Source organism: Muscardinus avellanarius, assembly GCF_963383645.1.
Source record: "Muscardinus avellanarius genome assembly, chromosome: 22".
NCBI classification, from domain to species: Eukaryota; Metazoa; Chordata; class Mammalia; order Rodentia; family Gliridae; genus Muscardinus; species Muscardinus avellanarius.
Genome location: NC_137808.1, coordinates 8067277 through 8082654, shown reverse-complemented (window position 1 = coordinate 8082654; position 15378 = coordinate 8067277). Strand labels below are relative to the sequence as shown.

The 15378-nt window shown below is 50.3% G+C and overlaps 1 protein-coding gene across 1 annotated transcript; it reads right to left on the bottom strand.

Annotated features, from left to right (window-relative positions):
* Positions 1-711: 711 nt before the first annotated feature.
* Positions 712-9475, bottom strand: KBTBD8 (kelch repeat and BTB domain containing 8; the record flags this gene model as incomplete). The annotated part of the gene is made up of 3 exons (XM_080718206.1): positions 9267-9475; positions 2072-3186; positions 712-1175 (listed from the first exon to the last, which is right to left on the bottom strand). Exons 1-3 carry the CDS (start codon positions 9413-9415, stop codon positions 712-714), a joined length of 1728 nt encoding a protein of 575 aa, XP_080574332.1. The 5' UTR covers positions 9416-9475.
* Positions 9476-15378: the final 5903 nt, after the last annotated feature.

Below are 15378 nucleotides of genomic sequence, written 5' to 3'. Positions count from 1 at the left end.
CAAAATACTAACTTGGAACCTAAGTCTAGGCTCAGGCCATCTACATCTACCTAGCCATACGCCCGCATTAGCTTATACTAGCACCAGCCGCCTGCGGGTTGGAGCCCTGCCCAGGATCCTAAACAATGCGACAGTGTTAGCATTTGAAAACGTCTTCAGAACCGTAGCTCACTTAGCCTTGTCTGAGACTGGTTTCCCTCAGTCTACCCTGATGACAGAGCACAGTTAACCTCAGGTACGCCTGAACAGTATGCACACTACTCCGTGAAGAGATTTAAATGCTAAGACTGAGTGAGGATCCGAGCGAGTGTGTCTCTGCTGGAGAGGTCACAGCTTATACTCGCCCGGTGCTATTGCCTCAGACTGTTACCCGTATTTAAATGAGAAGCCACGCCGAGTGCATCTGGACATCCCTACTAGTCGTGACTGACCTGCTCTCACGCGAGTGCACAGTTGTCTGGACTCCTCTGGCATCTCAGTGACTTTATCACAAACTTCTAGAATGAAACAATTAATTTTATGCCGGAAGAAAAATGTTGGTAATTGCACTTTGCTACCCTTACCTCACTGAAAATGAAACGTCACAAACAGGAGAACCACCCTCCCTACACTCTCACCCTCAAGAGCACCGAGTTCTGTGCACAGCGCGCCCTCGACCGGCGCCGCTGAGGCCCTGCTCCGCAGCACACGCCTTCTGGGAGGAGGCGCTCCTCAGAGGACCTTCTGCAGACACTGCGGGTAGAGCTTGGCGACGGCACACTCAAAGTGGCGGCCGAGGTCCCACAGCCGGTCCGGGGTCTCGTACACCTTCAGCCACTGGTCGGCCGCCTCGTCGTACTGGTACAGGGAGTTCTTCCTGCTGGTCCTGAACACGTGCTCCTCCACCGTCACCTGCGTAGCTCGGACAAACAGGTGGAGTTTACTCTGGAAAAGGACCAGCTTCAGGTAGGGGTTGATGGACTGGTCGCACGGGAAGTCCTGCTTCCGAGTCCACTTATTCAACTCAACGTCATAGGCTTCCACGGTGAACGTGCGTTGGTGATTCGCGCAGACCCCAGCGATGTAGTAGATGGAGTCTTTGTACACGGCCGCCAGGCCCTGGGTTCTAGGCACAGTCATGGGGGTCAGGAAACCCCAGTAGTCTTTTTGAGGCTCGTAGAAGAGGAAAAATTCTCCTAAGAAAGGAAAACACGAATATGAACATTTTAGGTTTACTCCCAGTTGTATGTTTTAACTCTGATCTCTAAAGACTAAACAACCTAATTAACAAATATTTCACTCTCTTTTACCGGTGATGGGGCTCCCTTTGTTGTAGCCATCAGTGTTATAAAAAGCGTGCTTAAGTCAGCTCCAAACAGCGTCATTCCTAACGATCACCTAGTAAGGCCAAATGTATACCTGGAGCTATGTATTCTAGCTATGTATACCTAGCCAAATGTATACTGAGAGCTAAGCCACTGCGCGGGCATGTGCTAATTACCAAGGGAGAGAGCACACGGGCTCATTCAGATCTGTGCTGTGGGTCACCTGTGTGTCGCGTGCTACTATCCTGCAAAGGTAAAGTCAGACTGGAGAGCGTTTGACTTTTCTTTTCTTTTTTTTTTTGGCGGGTCTGGGATGGAACCCAGGAGCATTCGACCTCCGAGCTACACCCCCTGACCTATTTTTATTCTTTATTTTGAAACAGGGTCTCATGGAGTTGCGGAGGGCCTCACTAAGTAGCTGAGGCTGGCCGTGAACCGTGATCCTCCAGTCTCAGCCTCCCACATGCTGGGATGACAAGCGTGCGCCCCCACGCCCGGCTGCGTTTGACTTTTCTAAGATAGAACCTATACACACATGGTCCATGGACTTGTAAAGTTGCTGAGACTGGACTCAAACGGGCAATCCTCTGGTCTCAGCCACACCTCGTGGCTCATTTTCTTTATACGTCCTTTACAGACTGGACTGTCCCAAGCGTTAATGATAAAGAAGTCAGAGGAATGATCAGTTCAATTACTGTCACCTGTACGAGTGAGTCAACCACACTCATGCTATCTTTCCCTGAAGAGCGACGTCGCTCGGGACCTACCCTGGAGAACATAGATCCTCTCTTGATACTCCACGGCATTGTGGAATTCCATCGCGACCGGCATCGCGCACACCGTGGTCCAGCAATTCTCTCTGCTGTCGTAGCATTCCACAGACTTGAGCGAGTTCCTCCCGTCGCCCTCGTACACGCGGCCCCCGATGGCGTACACCTTCCCACAGCAGTGCACGAGCTTGCAGCCTATCCTGGCTCGCAGCAAGGGCGGCTTGCAGAGCCACCTGTTGGTGGAGTGGTCGTACATCCAGAAGTCGTTCTCAGCCTTGTGGTCGATGGAGACCTCGCTGCTGCTGGGCCTGTACCCGCCTGCGATGTAAATGTCGTTATCTGGAGACACCAGGATCCCGACTTCCCTCAGGTCGTTAGGTGGCTTGCAGAGCTTGAACACCCTTCCCGTGACTGTATCTAGACAAGGCACTGTTTGCTTCTTTATGGAGTGTTTGTGGGCAGCATCGAAACAGATGATCATTTCGGAAGCGGTCATTCCCAGCCGCTGTGCGCAGCCATAGGTGCTGGAGGGCCCCTTCTCTACACAGCTCTTGGCCACCGCCTCTGCAAACTGCGGCGGGATTTTCTCTATGAAGGTTTCCTCCATCAGAGGAAAACGTATGCATTTGGCAAAAATTTCTGGAAGGTAGACTTCTCTCTCACTCTGCTCGTGCTCAAACCACCTGACGATGCTCTCGTAAACATGCTCCTCCCGGGCCACGTTGAGGTCGTCGCTGTCCAGGATACTTATCAACTGGTCTTTGGTCAGCTGCAGAAACTCCTGTTCTTTGGTGACACACAGAAACTTCTTGCGAATGTACTCTTTTGATCGATCTCCAAGTTCTTGATGGCCATAATGATCGGCGAAGATGAAGACCCCGATGGAATTCTGTGGGTCCAAGTGGCTGATCATGTACTTGGCGCATTGGTCCTGAATGGAAGGGATCTGGAAGATGCTCGCGGCAGTGAACAGGGCTTGAACGTTGGCCTCTGTCAGAACAACTCTGGAGGTGTAGGCATAACTCAGGACCAAGTCCATCGATTCCGCCTCAACTCCTACTATCCGAACTTCTCTTTGAGTACTTTCCGTAAGGCCGCCGGTGAACATGGACCTAAGAAGGAAAGCGTGGTTAGTGCTCCGTGCGCGCATACAGATGAGCGGCAGGCTGCGAGAGGAGGAGGGACCCACAGATCACCTTCCGGATCTGAGGGACTGTGTCCCTTGAATGCTGCACAGGGATGAGAACCAGTCACTGGGTGGAGGGGTGTCGCCTGGTACTCCCCGAGCCCTACACTCAAGGCCGGCGTAGCTGGACCATGCCGTGCTGGCCGAGTATCTCAGGCTGAAGTCCTGGATACGCTCTGCAGACCGTGGAGGCTCTGAGGAGGCCGCTCCTCACATGCTGCGGTGGGAGGCCACCCTGCGAGTCACTGGGGGACCCGCTCCAGCAAGCAAAGAGGCTCTGACCTCCTCCGGCTTCCCCTCCCTCCACCCCAGACATCTCCCAGTGACACCAGAGCCTGCTACCTAGTCCACACGGCCATCTTCCCCGTCATTCTGTCACAACGCCTTGTTCTTGGTTTAAAAGTATAAAAGCATCATGCCTGGCCATTTCTTTGGACTTCACTCTCTTGTGAAAAACTCCGTATGTAGGTAAAATCAACAAAATTGTTCTGCTCTTTCTCCTACTAATCGGCTCTTGTATTCATTTGATTCTCAGATCCAGCCACAGTGCACCCACCCCACCCAATAAAAAGCAACCTCAAGGGAATGGTGGGCAGAAGGCGTGTCTCTCCTCTAATGCACTCAGGAAAGCAAACCAAGAGCAATAGGGCCTAGTTCTGGCCACCTGATTTTCTTTGGCATCCTAACTTGCTATGAACCAGGAAGTTTAAGGATATCTGTAAAAGTTTTCCTATGATACACTAACAGAGTAATGGACAGTGAGCGCTTGGGGGCTGAGACGGGAGGACCGCGCAGGTTCCAGCCAGCCTCAGCTACTCAGTGAGGCTCTCAGCAACTTAGTGAGACCCTGTTTCCAAATAAAATATAAAATAGGTCTGGGAGTATAGCCCCAGAGGTAGAAAGGCCCCTGGGTTCCACCCCCAGTACAGCAAAACAATACAAAACCAAACAAAAACACAACTTCATCTAGCTGGGCATGGTGGCTTACACTTCACAGACAGCCTCAGCTACTTAGTGAGGCCCTTTGCAACTCATTGAGACCCTGTTTCAAAATAAAGAATAAAAGAATAAAAGATAAAAGTATCTCATAGGTAGAATGTCTCCTGGTTACATCCCCAGTACCGCGCCAAAAAAAAAAAAAAAAAAATCAAAAAACTTTCTTAGAAAAATCAAGATGTTCTTCAAAAATGGATATTCTCCACCTACTCATCCTTTAAGTATAATGGCACGTTTCCTTGGTCATTTTGAAAAACTTTCCTTAAGAAATATATTTCATGCCAGGCATGGTGGCGCATGTTTGTAATCCTAGTACTTGGGAGGCTGAGATTGGAGGATCACAAGTTCAAAGCCAGTCTCCACAACTTAGAGGCCCTCCATAACTTAGTGAGTCTCTTTGTCCAAAAAAGAGACAAGACTGGGCTGGAGGCTTAGCTTTGAGGTAAATGCCTCTAGGTTCAATCTCCAGTGCCACAAAAACAACAAAAACCTTCATCTTCTCACTTAAAGTTGCCATATTTACCTATTTATAGCTGCATACAAGTAAACCTTAAAGTAGGGTTCATATGACGCCTCTTTCTAAAGAAAGCTTAATGTTCAGCATGCCACTTACCCGGGCGCGGTGACGCGCGCTTGTCATCCCCGCGCTTGGGAGGCGGAGACAGGAGGATCGCGCTGGTTCGAAGCCACCTCGCTGGCTTAAAAGTCTCTGTTTCCAAATAAAAATATAAAAACTAGGTGTCTGGGAGTGTAGCCCGGAGGTAGAAGGGCTTCCAGGAACCCCAGTACCGCCAAAACCAAAACCAAAACCAACACAAAAAACATACCACTATTCTTTTGAGATAATGATTTCATAAAATCCAAAACTTTGCTAAAGTGTTTCTTCCTCTTTGTTTTTGTACTTGGGATGGGACCCAGGGGCATTTTACCTCAAAGCCGTACTCCTAGCCTTATTTTACTGTATAGCAGGTTTTCACCAAGGTGCCGAGGCTGGCCTCAAACCTGCAATCCTCCTGTTTCCGCCTCTGAGGTTCCAGAATTAGAGGTGTACACGCCTGCTCCTGGCTTTTTTCTTCTTAATCAAAACATTGGTGTATCATGGGATGTTCTTAGCCAACGGCTCAAGTCGCTGAAAACCCTGGCTCTTGAAGTATCAGTCACGTTTCCTTTCTTTCCCTTAAGGGTTCACTCTATGCCACCCTTAATATTAAATACAGAAGGGAATCCATGTCTCTTTTCAAAGCTCCTGGTGGAAAGGTCTGCAGGCTCTCTCTTTGCTTTCGAGGTCTAGAATGCTATACATTGCACTACTGGGGTGGGCCCCAGGCGCATTCCATCTGTGACCTACACCCCCAGCCTTATTTCTTAATCTTAATTTTGAAACAGGGTCTCATTGATTTGCAAGGGCCTCACTAAGTAGCTGAGGCTGTCTGAGAAACATAATCCTCCTGTCTCAGCCTCCCCAATGCTGGGATGACAAGTGTGCGCCACCCCGCCCGGCTTTAATAGATATATTTTGAAGAAACCGATCTAACGCTGGTGATGAAGCCAATTACTGAAATTCAGATCTCTCCAAAGTTAAATGTTACAGAATGAAAAATATCCTTAAATGTGGAGGCTTCAAGTCACTTTTGAAGTTTCCAATGAATTAATTTTGAAATATATGTGAAGCATTGAAGGTAAATGGACCTACTGTGATGTGTGGGTTAATCACCTTTGCATTCTAAGTTTACTTCTACAATATAGATTTTTTTAAGTATAATACCTCAATTTTTTTTTTTTCCAGCTCTGGGGATGGAATTCAGGGGCATTCGACCTCAGAGCTACACTCCCTGTCCTATTTGACAAGCGTGCACCACCACGCCCGGCTTACAAAGGTTTTTTTGATGACTAAAAACTACATCTTCCTAGTTATGAGCTGATTTCCAGTTGAAGTGCTGAGATATATATCCATACAGCTCCCAATTAAAAAGAAAAATAAAGCCCTTCATTGCGTAGGGATGCACTCCCCTGGAGACCATCACCACCTATTGCTTGCTCAGGGGAGCTCTCCTGCCGCGCACGGCGGCTCTCACAGGAGCAGCCTGAGGCTGAGGAGTTCTCTGTTCTCAGCCTCTCCTCGTTAGACCTGAGTAGAGAGGGAGCACTTGCTCCACAAAGAGGAGCAAGACACTCGCAGCAGTCACGGTCCTGGGGTCACGAGAGCACTGTGCCAGCTTTCCAGCTTGCCCAGTTCTGCTCACGGTGCAAGACCCGTCCCGTGAATACGGCCTTGCAGGGCCACACCCAGAGCAGCACCGGTGCCAAGAGGCTGTGGCAAAACGGCAGCAAGAGGCAAGACCTAATTCTCCAGTCTCTTAGCCAGACATTTCCATGCACATGTATCTTTGGCTCACAAAGTTTTCCCAAGCATTTATTTTATAACTCCTCTGAAATGAAGAAAATCTTCTGTAAGCATACTTTTAAAAGTAATTTGTCAAAAAAAGGAATTTGTCTAGGCCTTTAAAGCTAATTATTATTATTATCATTATTATTACTAGTAATATTTTTTTGTACTACTGGAGATGAAACCCAGGGACATTCTACTTCTGAGCTACACCCCCAGTCCTATTTTTTATTCTTTATTATGAAACAGGGTCTCACTGAGTTGCAAAGGGCCTCACTAAGTAGCTGAGGCTGTTCGAGAACTGCGATCCTCCTGTCTCCGCCTCCCAAGTGCTGGGATTACAATCATTCACCACCATTCCCGCCTCAAATTATGCTATTTAAATGGTATAATCTAGAGCATAAAATTTCAGTAAAATACCGCTCCATCTTTTTCTCTTTGCAATTTCTATTTACTTCTTTCCTTATATTATTGAAATCTAAAGTACATTTTTTTTTGGTACTGGGTATTGAACCCAGAAGCATTTTACCTCTGAGATACACCCCCAGGCCAGTTTCATTTCTTATCTGGAGACAGAGTGTCACTAGGCTGCTCAAAGCCTCACTAGGTTGCCAAGACTGGCCTTGAACAATCCTCCTGGCTCAGCCTCTAAAGTGGTGGGATTATAAGCATGTGTCACCACAACCAGCTCAATATGATTCCCGTAAGTCTCTTTAAAGAGGACCCGCTTTGCACACTCCTGTTCTCAGGGGTCCTGATGTCACTAAGGCCTGGACCTGGAGCTGAATCTAGTCTGCCCTGGACTAGTCTGTCCATTAGGCAGCACTGAGTTCCAGCTCCCTCAGATGCAGAACGGGAGCAACACTGTTCAGAGACGGTGTTCGAGAGATTATAGAAGGGCGCACAGCAAAGTAAGCCTGGATCATAGTTTAAAGAGAGCAACTTGGCCTGGTGGCTGGTGGACCCAACTAGGCCGGGCGTGGTGGCGCAAGCTTGTCATCCTAGGACTTGCGAGGCGGAGACAGGAGGATCACAAGTTCGCAGCCAGCCTCAGCTACTTGTGAGGCCTTCTGCAACTTAGTGGGACCCTGTTTCAAAGTAAGAAGAATGAAATAGGGCTGGGGTGTACCTCTAAGGTAAAATGCCCCTGGGCTCAATCCCCTACACCTCAAAAAAATCATAATAATCCAACCATATCTAATCAGTAGTCTGGGTAAGGGAGTCTCAGTTTCCCTTTTCTTTCCTGATGCTTGTCTTGGGACCTGTCCCCAGGCAGCCCTGATGATGGTACACAGGCATCAGAGAGAAGCGACTACTGGAACAGGCATCCAGAACCAGTCACTCTGCGAGGTGCCCTCTACAGTGAGCGCTGGGAGAAGGGAAGTGTCCTGAAAATGTGCCTGGGAGGCGGCCTCACTGCACTCGCTTGCCGCTTCCAGCAGTGAAAGGCGTAAACACCGAACACTGCAGGCACAGAAGGTGCTCTCAGGAGGAAACCACATTCGCTTCCACCGTTTCTTTCAGCAGGAAACCCAGTTTAAATTTTAACTTCTGATATTTTATGAAAAACATAAGATGAATGAAAATGAAAACAGTATGAAGATGCTCTGCAAATCCTGGAGATTATCACGGCTGGGGCACCTCTAATGCACAGAATAGGGCCATTCTTTTTTCGTGTGTGCTACTGGGGATGGAACTGAGGGGCACTGTACCTCTAAGCTACACCCGGTCCTATTTTTTAGTCTTTTTTATTCTGAAACGGTCTCGCTGCATTGCAAAGGGCCTCCCTAAGTAGCTGTGGCTGTCCGTGAACCGCGGTCCTCTGGTCTCTGCCTTCCGAATGCTGGGATGACAAGCGTGCGCCCCCACGCCCGGCAAGCTCATCCATTTTTAACCCACTGCTTGTGCCCCATGGTACTAGGGCAACCTCCGGATGCGGCTTTGTAAAGGAGCAGGCTTCTTTGTTCAGAAGTAAGTATCACGACTAACTTGCTGAACAAACTGCAAAACAGCCTGTCCATGAAGCATCCAGAGAAAACCTGCGGGCTCTGTGCTGCCCAAGACGGCAGCCACCGGCCACATGTGGGCAGGCACTTGATAGGTGTCCAGTGTGCCTGAGGGACTGAACTCCTTATTTTACCCAATTTTTTTTCTGATGATGGAGACTGAACCTAGAGGCATTATATCTCCAAGCTATACCTCCAGCCCTATTTTTTATTCTTTACTTGAAACAGGATCTAAGTGGTGGAGGGCCTCACTGAGTAGCCCCGGCTGGCCGCCAAGCTGTGAGCCTCCTGTCTCAGCCTCCCAGGTACTGAAATGACAAGGTGTGCCACCAAGCCCGGCCTCTGTTTTATTTTAAATAATCTGAGTTTAAATAGCGGCAGGTGGCGCGTGGGTGCCTCCCGTGCAGCACAGGTCTAGTGTTTCTGGTCACTTGTCTCGGCACACAGGACCGCCACCTCGGAGGACGCTAGGACATCTCTCGGGAGCACGGCCAGGCCTTCAAGGCCGTTCTCCCCTCCGGGACACGGCCCGCGCTCGGGCCGGCCCACCTCTCAGAAGGGCCAGGTGGCCCGCGAGGGCGCAGAGGCCGGCGCGCCCGCACTTCTGCCCTCGCGTACCTGAAGTAAGGGCTGATCGCAGCAAGGACGTTTCGGTGGCAGGAGAACGTCTTCCCGTGGTCCACTTCCACCGTGATGTCTGTCAGCTGTCCTTCGTCGTACATGGTCTTGAGCTGCTTCAGGACGCTGCACGCGTGGAAGGCGTCCATGGCATCGCTGGCCGCGTCCGACGACGGAGCGCCATTGGGGGTCGGGGAGGACTTGCTTGAATCTACGGGGAGAGAGTGGACAGGCTCAGGAGTTGGGCCGGTCTCCTCGTGGCTGCTCGTCTCCGGCCGCGGAGCCCAGGCGGCGGAGGGCCGACTCCAGGCCGGGGCGCGGCACGCGGCTCCGGGCCCAGGCCCAGGCCCAGGCCGCGGGCAGCCCCAGGGCCCCGGAGGGCGCCGCCTGCCGGGCCCGGCCGCGCGGCGACCAGCCCGCCCGCCCGCGCCCCCTGCGCCCGCCGCCCGCGCCCGCCGCCCACCTGCCGACGCGGCCATTGCTCCCAGCGCCCGGCTCCGGCTATTTAAAGAGGAAATGTCATTTCGCTGCTCTGGCTCCCGGTTCCGGCTCTGGAGCGCTCCTCCTAGCCAATGGCGTTGCCCCATTCGCCTAGCTCCGCCCCCAGCACCCAGACTCCCGGCACTGATTGGCCGTGGCGCATGTGTGTGCACGTCGGGAAATGTAGTCTCATCGCGCGGATCCCGCGTGCTCGGTTGGAGGCTGCCAGGCCGGTGGCTCCTATTGGCCGGCGCGGGCGGAGGCGGAGCGCGCAGGCCGGGGAGGGGCCCTCCCGGGTTCCCATTGGCCGGCTCCCGCAAGGCGGCGTGTAGGGGCGGTGGGGCCATATCTGAGTTCCTATTGGTGGGTCCGGGGAGGCCACGCGGGGCTGCTGTGGGCCGCCTGGATAGAGGTCCGGAGCGCAGGGCCTGCCGGGAGAGGTAGTCTCCTGGACGGGAGCGCCCCTGAGGGGCCGCGCGGGCGAAGCTCCCCAAGGCTAATCTCTCCCGTTTCAGGCCTTTTTCCTGGACTAGCGTCATGCTTTTATCCTTTTCTTCTTCCTTTTACTTGTGAAAAATGAGACATTTGCAAATGGACTAGGCGCAGGGCGTAGTGGCACACAGGCTTTAATCCCAGTACTTGGGGGGCTGAGACAGGAGGATCACAGGTTCGAGGACAGCCTCAGCAAGTAGTGGGACTCAACCTAAAGAGACCCTGTTTCCAAACAAGAAATAAAACTGATCTAGGGGTGTAGCTCGAATGTTGAACGCCTCTGGGTTCAACTCCTAATCTCCTCTTTCTCTAAAATAAAATGCATTAGGCTACTGTCCAAAACCGCCAAGGAACTGACACCCACCCCCAAGAAAATACCAGGGGGCAAAGCGCCGCCCAGGGAGTGTCCCGGGAGGCCCCGGAGGGCAGCTCCCTGGCTGGTCCGCCTCCTCCTCCCTGGGACCCAGCGAGTCCGGTTTCCTTGGAGGAGAGGCTGGAGATGGGGGGACATGGCGCCGGCTCTGGTTGACTGGTGTGAGGCCGTAGCTAAGACCTGTCAACTCTGAGAAGTGAGGTCTGCACCTGCTGCGAGGGGACAGCAGGCGTACTCTATCTCCTCATCAGTCCTGAAATGGAGAAAGAGGAGGCAGGACTGAGCTGTTAGGCGGGGCAGAAATGAAGCTGGAGGCTACCATGCTGTGCAGAAAACAGGCGGTGGTGTTAGGGGTATGCACTGGCTTTTTAAAAACCCTTTCTGCAGCAGGGCGTGGTGGCCACGCTTGTGATCCCTGCACTTGGGAGGCGCAGACAGGAGGATCGCGCAGGTTCGGAGGCAGCCGCTCTGGAAAGAGACCCTGTTTCCAAATACAAAAAGTATAAAAATAGGTACCGGCAGTGTAGCCCGGAGGTAGAAGGGTTTGCAGGAACCCCAGTACCACCAAACAAACCAAAACCAAAAAACCCCGTTCTGCATGGAAGGTTTTTTGTTTTTGTTTTTTTTAAATTTTGTTCCTGATTACTTGGTTTCATTCTTTTATCAGTTCAACTGATTAAAATAGTAAGATTTTTGCTCATAATATTGGTGGTAAATTAAGAAAAGTGGCCGTATTCTTCAGGTGTGTCAGGTCAGCAAATAAAAAGTTAGAACATGCATTATTTTGAGACACAATGAAATTATTTGATTTTTATCTGAAATTCAAACTTAATTGATAAACATTGTATTTATTTATTTTTAGCGGTTCTGAGAATGGAAACCAGGGGCATTCAACCTCCGAGCTGTACCCCCTGCCCTGCTTTTTCTTTTCTTTTTAAATTGAAACCTCTCACTGAGTTGCGGAGGGCCTCACTAAGTAGTGAGGCTGTCTCCAAACCGTGGTCCTCGTCTCAGCCTGCGGAATGCTAGGATTACAAGCATGCGCCACCACGCCTGCCTAGATAAACATTTAAAACACTTTGAAAGGGGAACATTTCGGTTTTGGATTTTGAGCAATTTTTAATTTAAATCTCAGTCACTTAACCAACAGACTTGGCAATAGTTTGCATAATTAAAACTCTTGTATGCAGAGTTTGGGAGAAATGGGAGACTCGAGAGCCCAAGGGAATGTGCCAATTGAAGCCTTTATTAGCTGGGCAGCAGCGGAGCCTCAGTCTGAAGTCAGACCAGAGGGGCGCCCCGACTGGCGGGGGGTTGGCGGCTTAAGGGGGCAAGCGGGTTACAGAAGCAGAATTCGCTGGTTAGGAGGTGTTGGGGGAGGGCTACCACACAGGAACTTAGGTAAAGATAAGCCATGTTGGGGGAAGGGGTGTCACACAGGAACTGAAGGTAAAGATAAACCATGTTGGGGGAAGGGGTAGTCTCCTCCCTGCTGGGAGTAGCACAGTCATTCCTAGCGGAGTGAGATTGAACTTTAGATTAGCACTTGCCACAGGAAGAGGGAGGAGATCAGCCGAGTCTCCTCTGTTTCCAGAAAACAAACATCTAGCTTTTCTTTGGTATGGGGGATGCCTATAAGCTACACACTCAGCTTGTTTAAAGGATATAACCAGTGTCTCAGTAAGTTGCTGAGGATGGCCTTAAGCCTTCCATCCTTCAGTCTCAGCCTCCCAAGTGTTGGGATTACATGACCAGATGGATTTCTGAGTTTGGGGGACCAGCAGAGTAAGAAGAAAGACAATGAAAATATAAATCGACCCCTCCAGGCAGCCTACGCTTGCATCCAGCACTTGGGAGGTGGGACAGGAGTGTAGTGGAAAACATGATAGTCCTTAGATTTCTTGGCTTATGTGGCAGAAAAGAATGTCAGCAGGACAGGGAATGAGAGGTTTCTTTAGGAAAGCGAGGGGCTCAGGGAGCATCCAGGCCGTCTCCACGGGGATGGGAGTGTCAAGCTGGAGGGTCTTTGCTCCTGGTGTTTGGACTGCCTCAGCTACTTAGTGAGGCCCTTTGCAACTCAAGGAGATCCTGTTTAAAAATAAGAATAAAGCCAAGTGTGGTGGCGCACACTTGTTATCCCAGCATGTGGGAGGCTGAGACTGGAGGACCGGGGTTCAAGGCCAGCCTCAGCTACTTCGTGAGACCCTCCACAACTTAGTGATACCCTGTTTCAAAATAACGAATAGACAGCCGGGCGTGGTGGCGCACACTTGTTATCCCAGCATGCGGCAGGCTGAAACTGGAGGATCGCGGTTTGCGGACAGCCTCGGGTACTTAGTGAGGCCCTCTGCAACTCAGTGAGATCCGGTTTCAAAATAAAGAATAAAAAATAGGGCAGGGAGTATAGCTCGCAGGTCAAATGCCCCTGGGTTCCATCTCCGGACATGGAAAAAAAAAAAAAAAAAGAATAGAAAATAGGGCAGGGGGTATAGCTTAGAGGTAGATGCTGCTGGGTTCCATTCCCGGTACAAAAAATAAAAAAATTAATAATAATGAATTAAAAAAAATAGGGTGGGGGTGTAGCTGAAAGGTAAAATGCCCCTGGGTTCCATTTCCAGTACAGCAAATAAAAATAAAGGAAGAAAGAGCGGGGCGTGGTGGCGCACACTTGTCATCCCCGCGCTCAGGAGGCTGAGGCAGGAGGATCGCGCAGGTTCGAAGCCAGCCTCAGCTACTTAGTGAGGCTCTCAACTTAGCGAGACCCTGTTTCAAGCTAAAGAGTAAAAAGTAGGGCAGGAGGTGTAGCTCAGAGATTGAATGTCCCTGGGTTCCACCCCCAAACCCGCAGGAAAAGAAAGATGCATTAAAACCAGAATAAGCCGGGCGTGGTGGCACATGCCTGTAACCCAGTACTTGGGGGGCCGAGACAGGAGGATAGGTTCACAGCCAGCCTCAGCAACGTGTGAGCCCCTCTGCAACTTATTGAGACCCTGTTTCAAATAAAATATAAAATAGGGCTGGGGTTTAGTTTTGAGGTAGAATGCTTGGGTTCAATCACCAGTACTAGACAAACAAACAAGCAAACAGTAAATAGGAGACTCAAAAGTGAGGAAATAGTCTTATTCATTCTCTAAGATCTTTAAGATAAAAAGTGCTGGGTGTGGCTTGCACACACATAATCCCATTACTCCAGGGGCTGAGACTTGAGTAGAGCAGGTTCTAGGCAATCAGCAAGACCCTGTTCCAAAAGGAGGGAATGCAAAGGAGCTTCTATTTCAGGGTCAGAGGCAGTGACTTTGTTCTCCACTAAGTTAGCTCTCTCCAGGCCTCTAGGCCTGGGGGTGGGAGGTGGGGTGGAGTATCTGCCAAAGCAATCTGGCTTCCTCTTCTTGTTTTCAGGACCTGTGAATCCTTATTCTCATACACAGTTTAAAGTCTATTTTACTAAGAATTAAAATTTAAAAATCAAGGTGGATTAAAAAAATTTTTTTTGGTGGTACTGGGGATTGAACCCAGGGGCATCTACCTCCATGCTACCCCCCCAGCCCTAATTTTTATTCTTTATCTGGAAACCTCACTAAGCAGCCGAGGCTGTCTGCAACCTGCAGTCCTCCTGTCTCAGCCTCCCAAATGCTGGGATTACGAGCCTCCACCACCATTCCTGACTTCTGTTATTTTGAAACAGTTTCACTAAATTGCAGATGGCCTCACTACATTGCTGAGGCTAGAACCTGTGATCCTCCTGTCTCAGCCTCCCAAGTACTGGGACTGTAAGAGAGTACCACTTCACTTGGTAAACCAGAATATCTGAAGGACCTAGCTTTATTATTACTATTACACCTAATTACCTAGGAAGCCCAAGCAAATTGCTGTGCTCATGGTTGGCTAGGAAATCTTTACGTTAAGTTGTATCCAAGATGGTTATGATCACATCTGGAAAATGGGAAGACCGCAGTCACTTGTTTTCTGCTCCTGCTTTATGAGAATGACCGGCTCGCTCTGTCCTGCCGATAATACCACACGGCAGCAGAATGGCCGCAGTTCTGGTGAACCTGGTAAAAGAAAACAACTTCACTTCTGTGAACTATTCTGTGGTGTTCGGATTTCCCTGTTGCTGTGGACGAGGCTTTGGAATTGATGAGGACAGAATGCTGAGACTCACCTCCCAGCAAAGGGTGCCCTGGTATCGATCCTGGCCAGCTGTCCGGCTCCTCGGTTCCCTCCAGGTGACCTCTTTCCTTGCTAGACACCGTCCTGTGGGCTGCAGTAACACCTGGAGTGAGACAGCACAAGTGGTCGCTTAGGTATACATTTAATGTCATAGTAGGTGCAGAAAGTCTTCTTGAAACTCTCGAGAAGCTTAAGTAATGCTTTTGACTTGGTTTCTTTTAATGCAAGACACCTGAAGTGTGCTGAGTATTCTGTATTGTTGTATTTCTTCTACCCCAAAGGTCAAGCAGAATGTAATTGGTAAGCAGAAGTCTAGTTGGTCACTGAGCTGGTCAGGATGATGGAGCTTCAAAGATACTAACATGTCACCATTACGAAGCAAGCCCACTTTCTAGTGTTAGAAGCCTGGGGGAAGCACTGGGCTGAGGCCCCACCTCTGAGGGTGGAGGCTAGCTCGAGCAGCCCCTTCCCTGCCCTCCACTCACGCCCCCAGCCGTCCTCAGCATTTAAGCCCTGAGGAGCACACCTTCTTCCTCTGTGCAGGTTGCTGAGCTGCCGTATCAGACGCCTTCCTGGCTCCTCGTGTGCCTTTGAGGA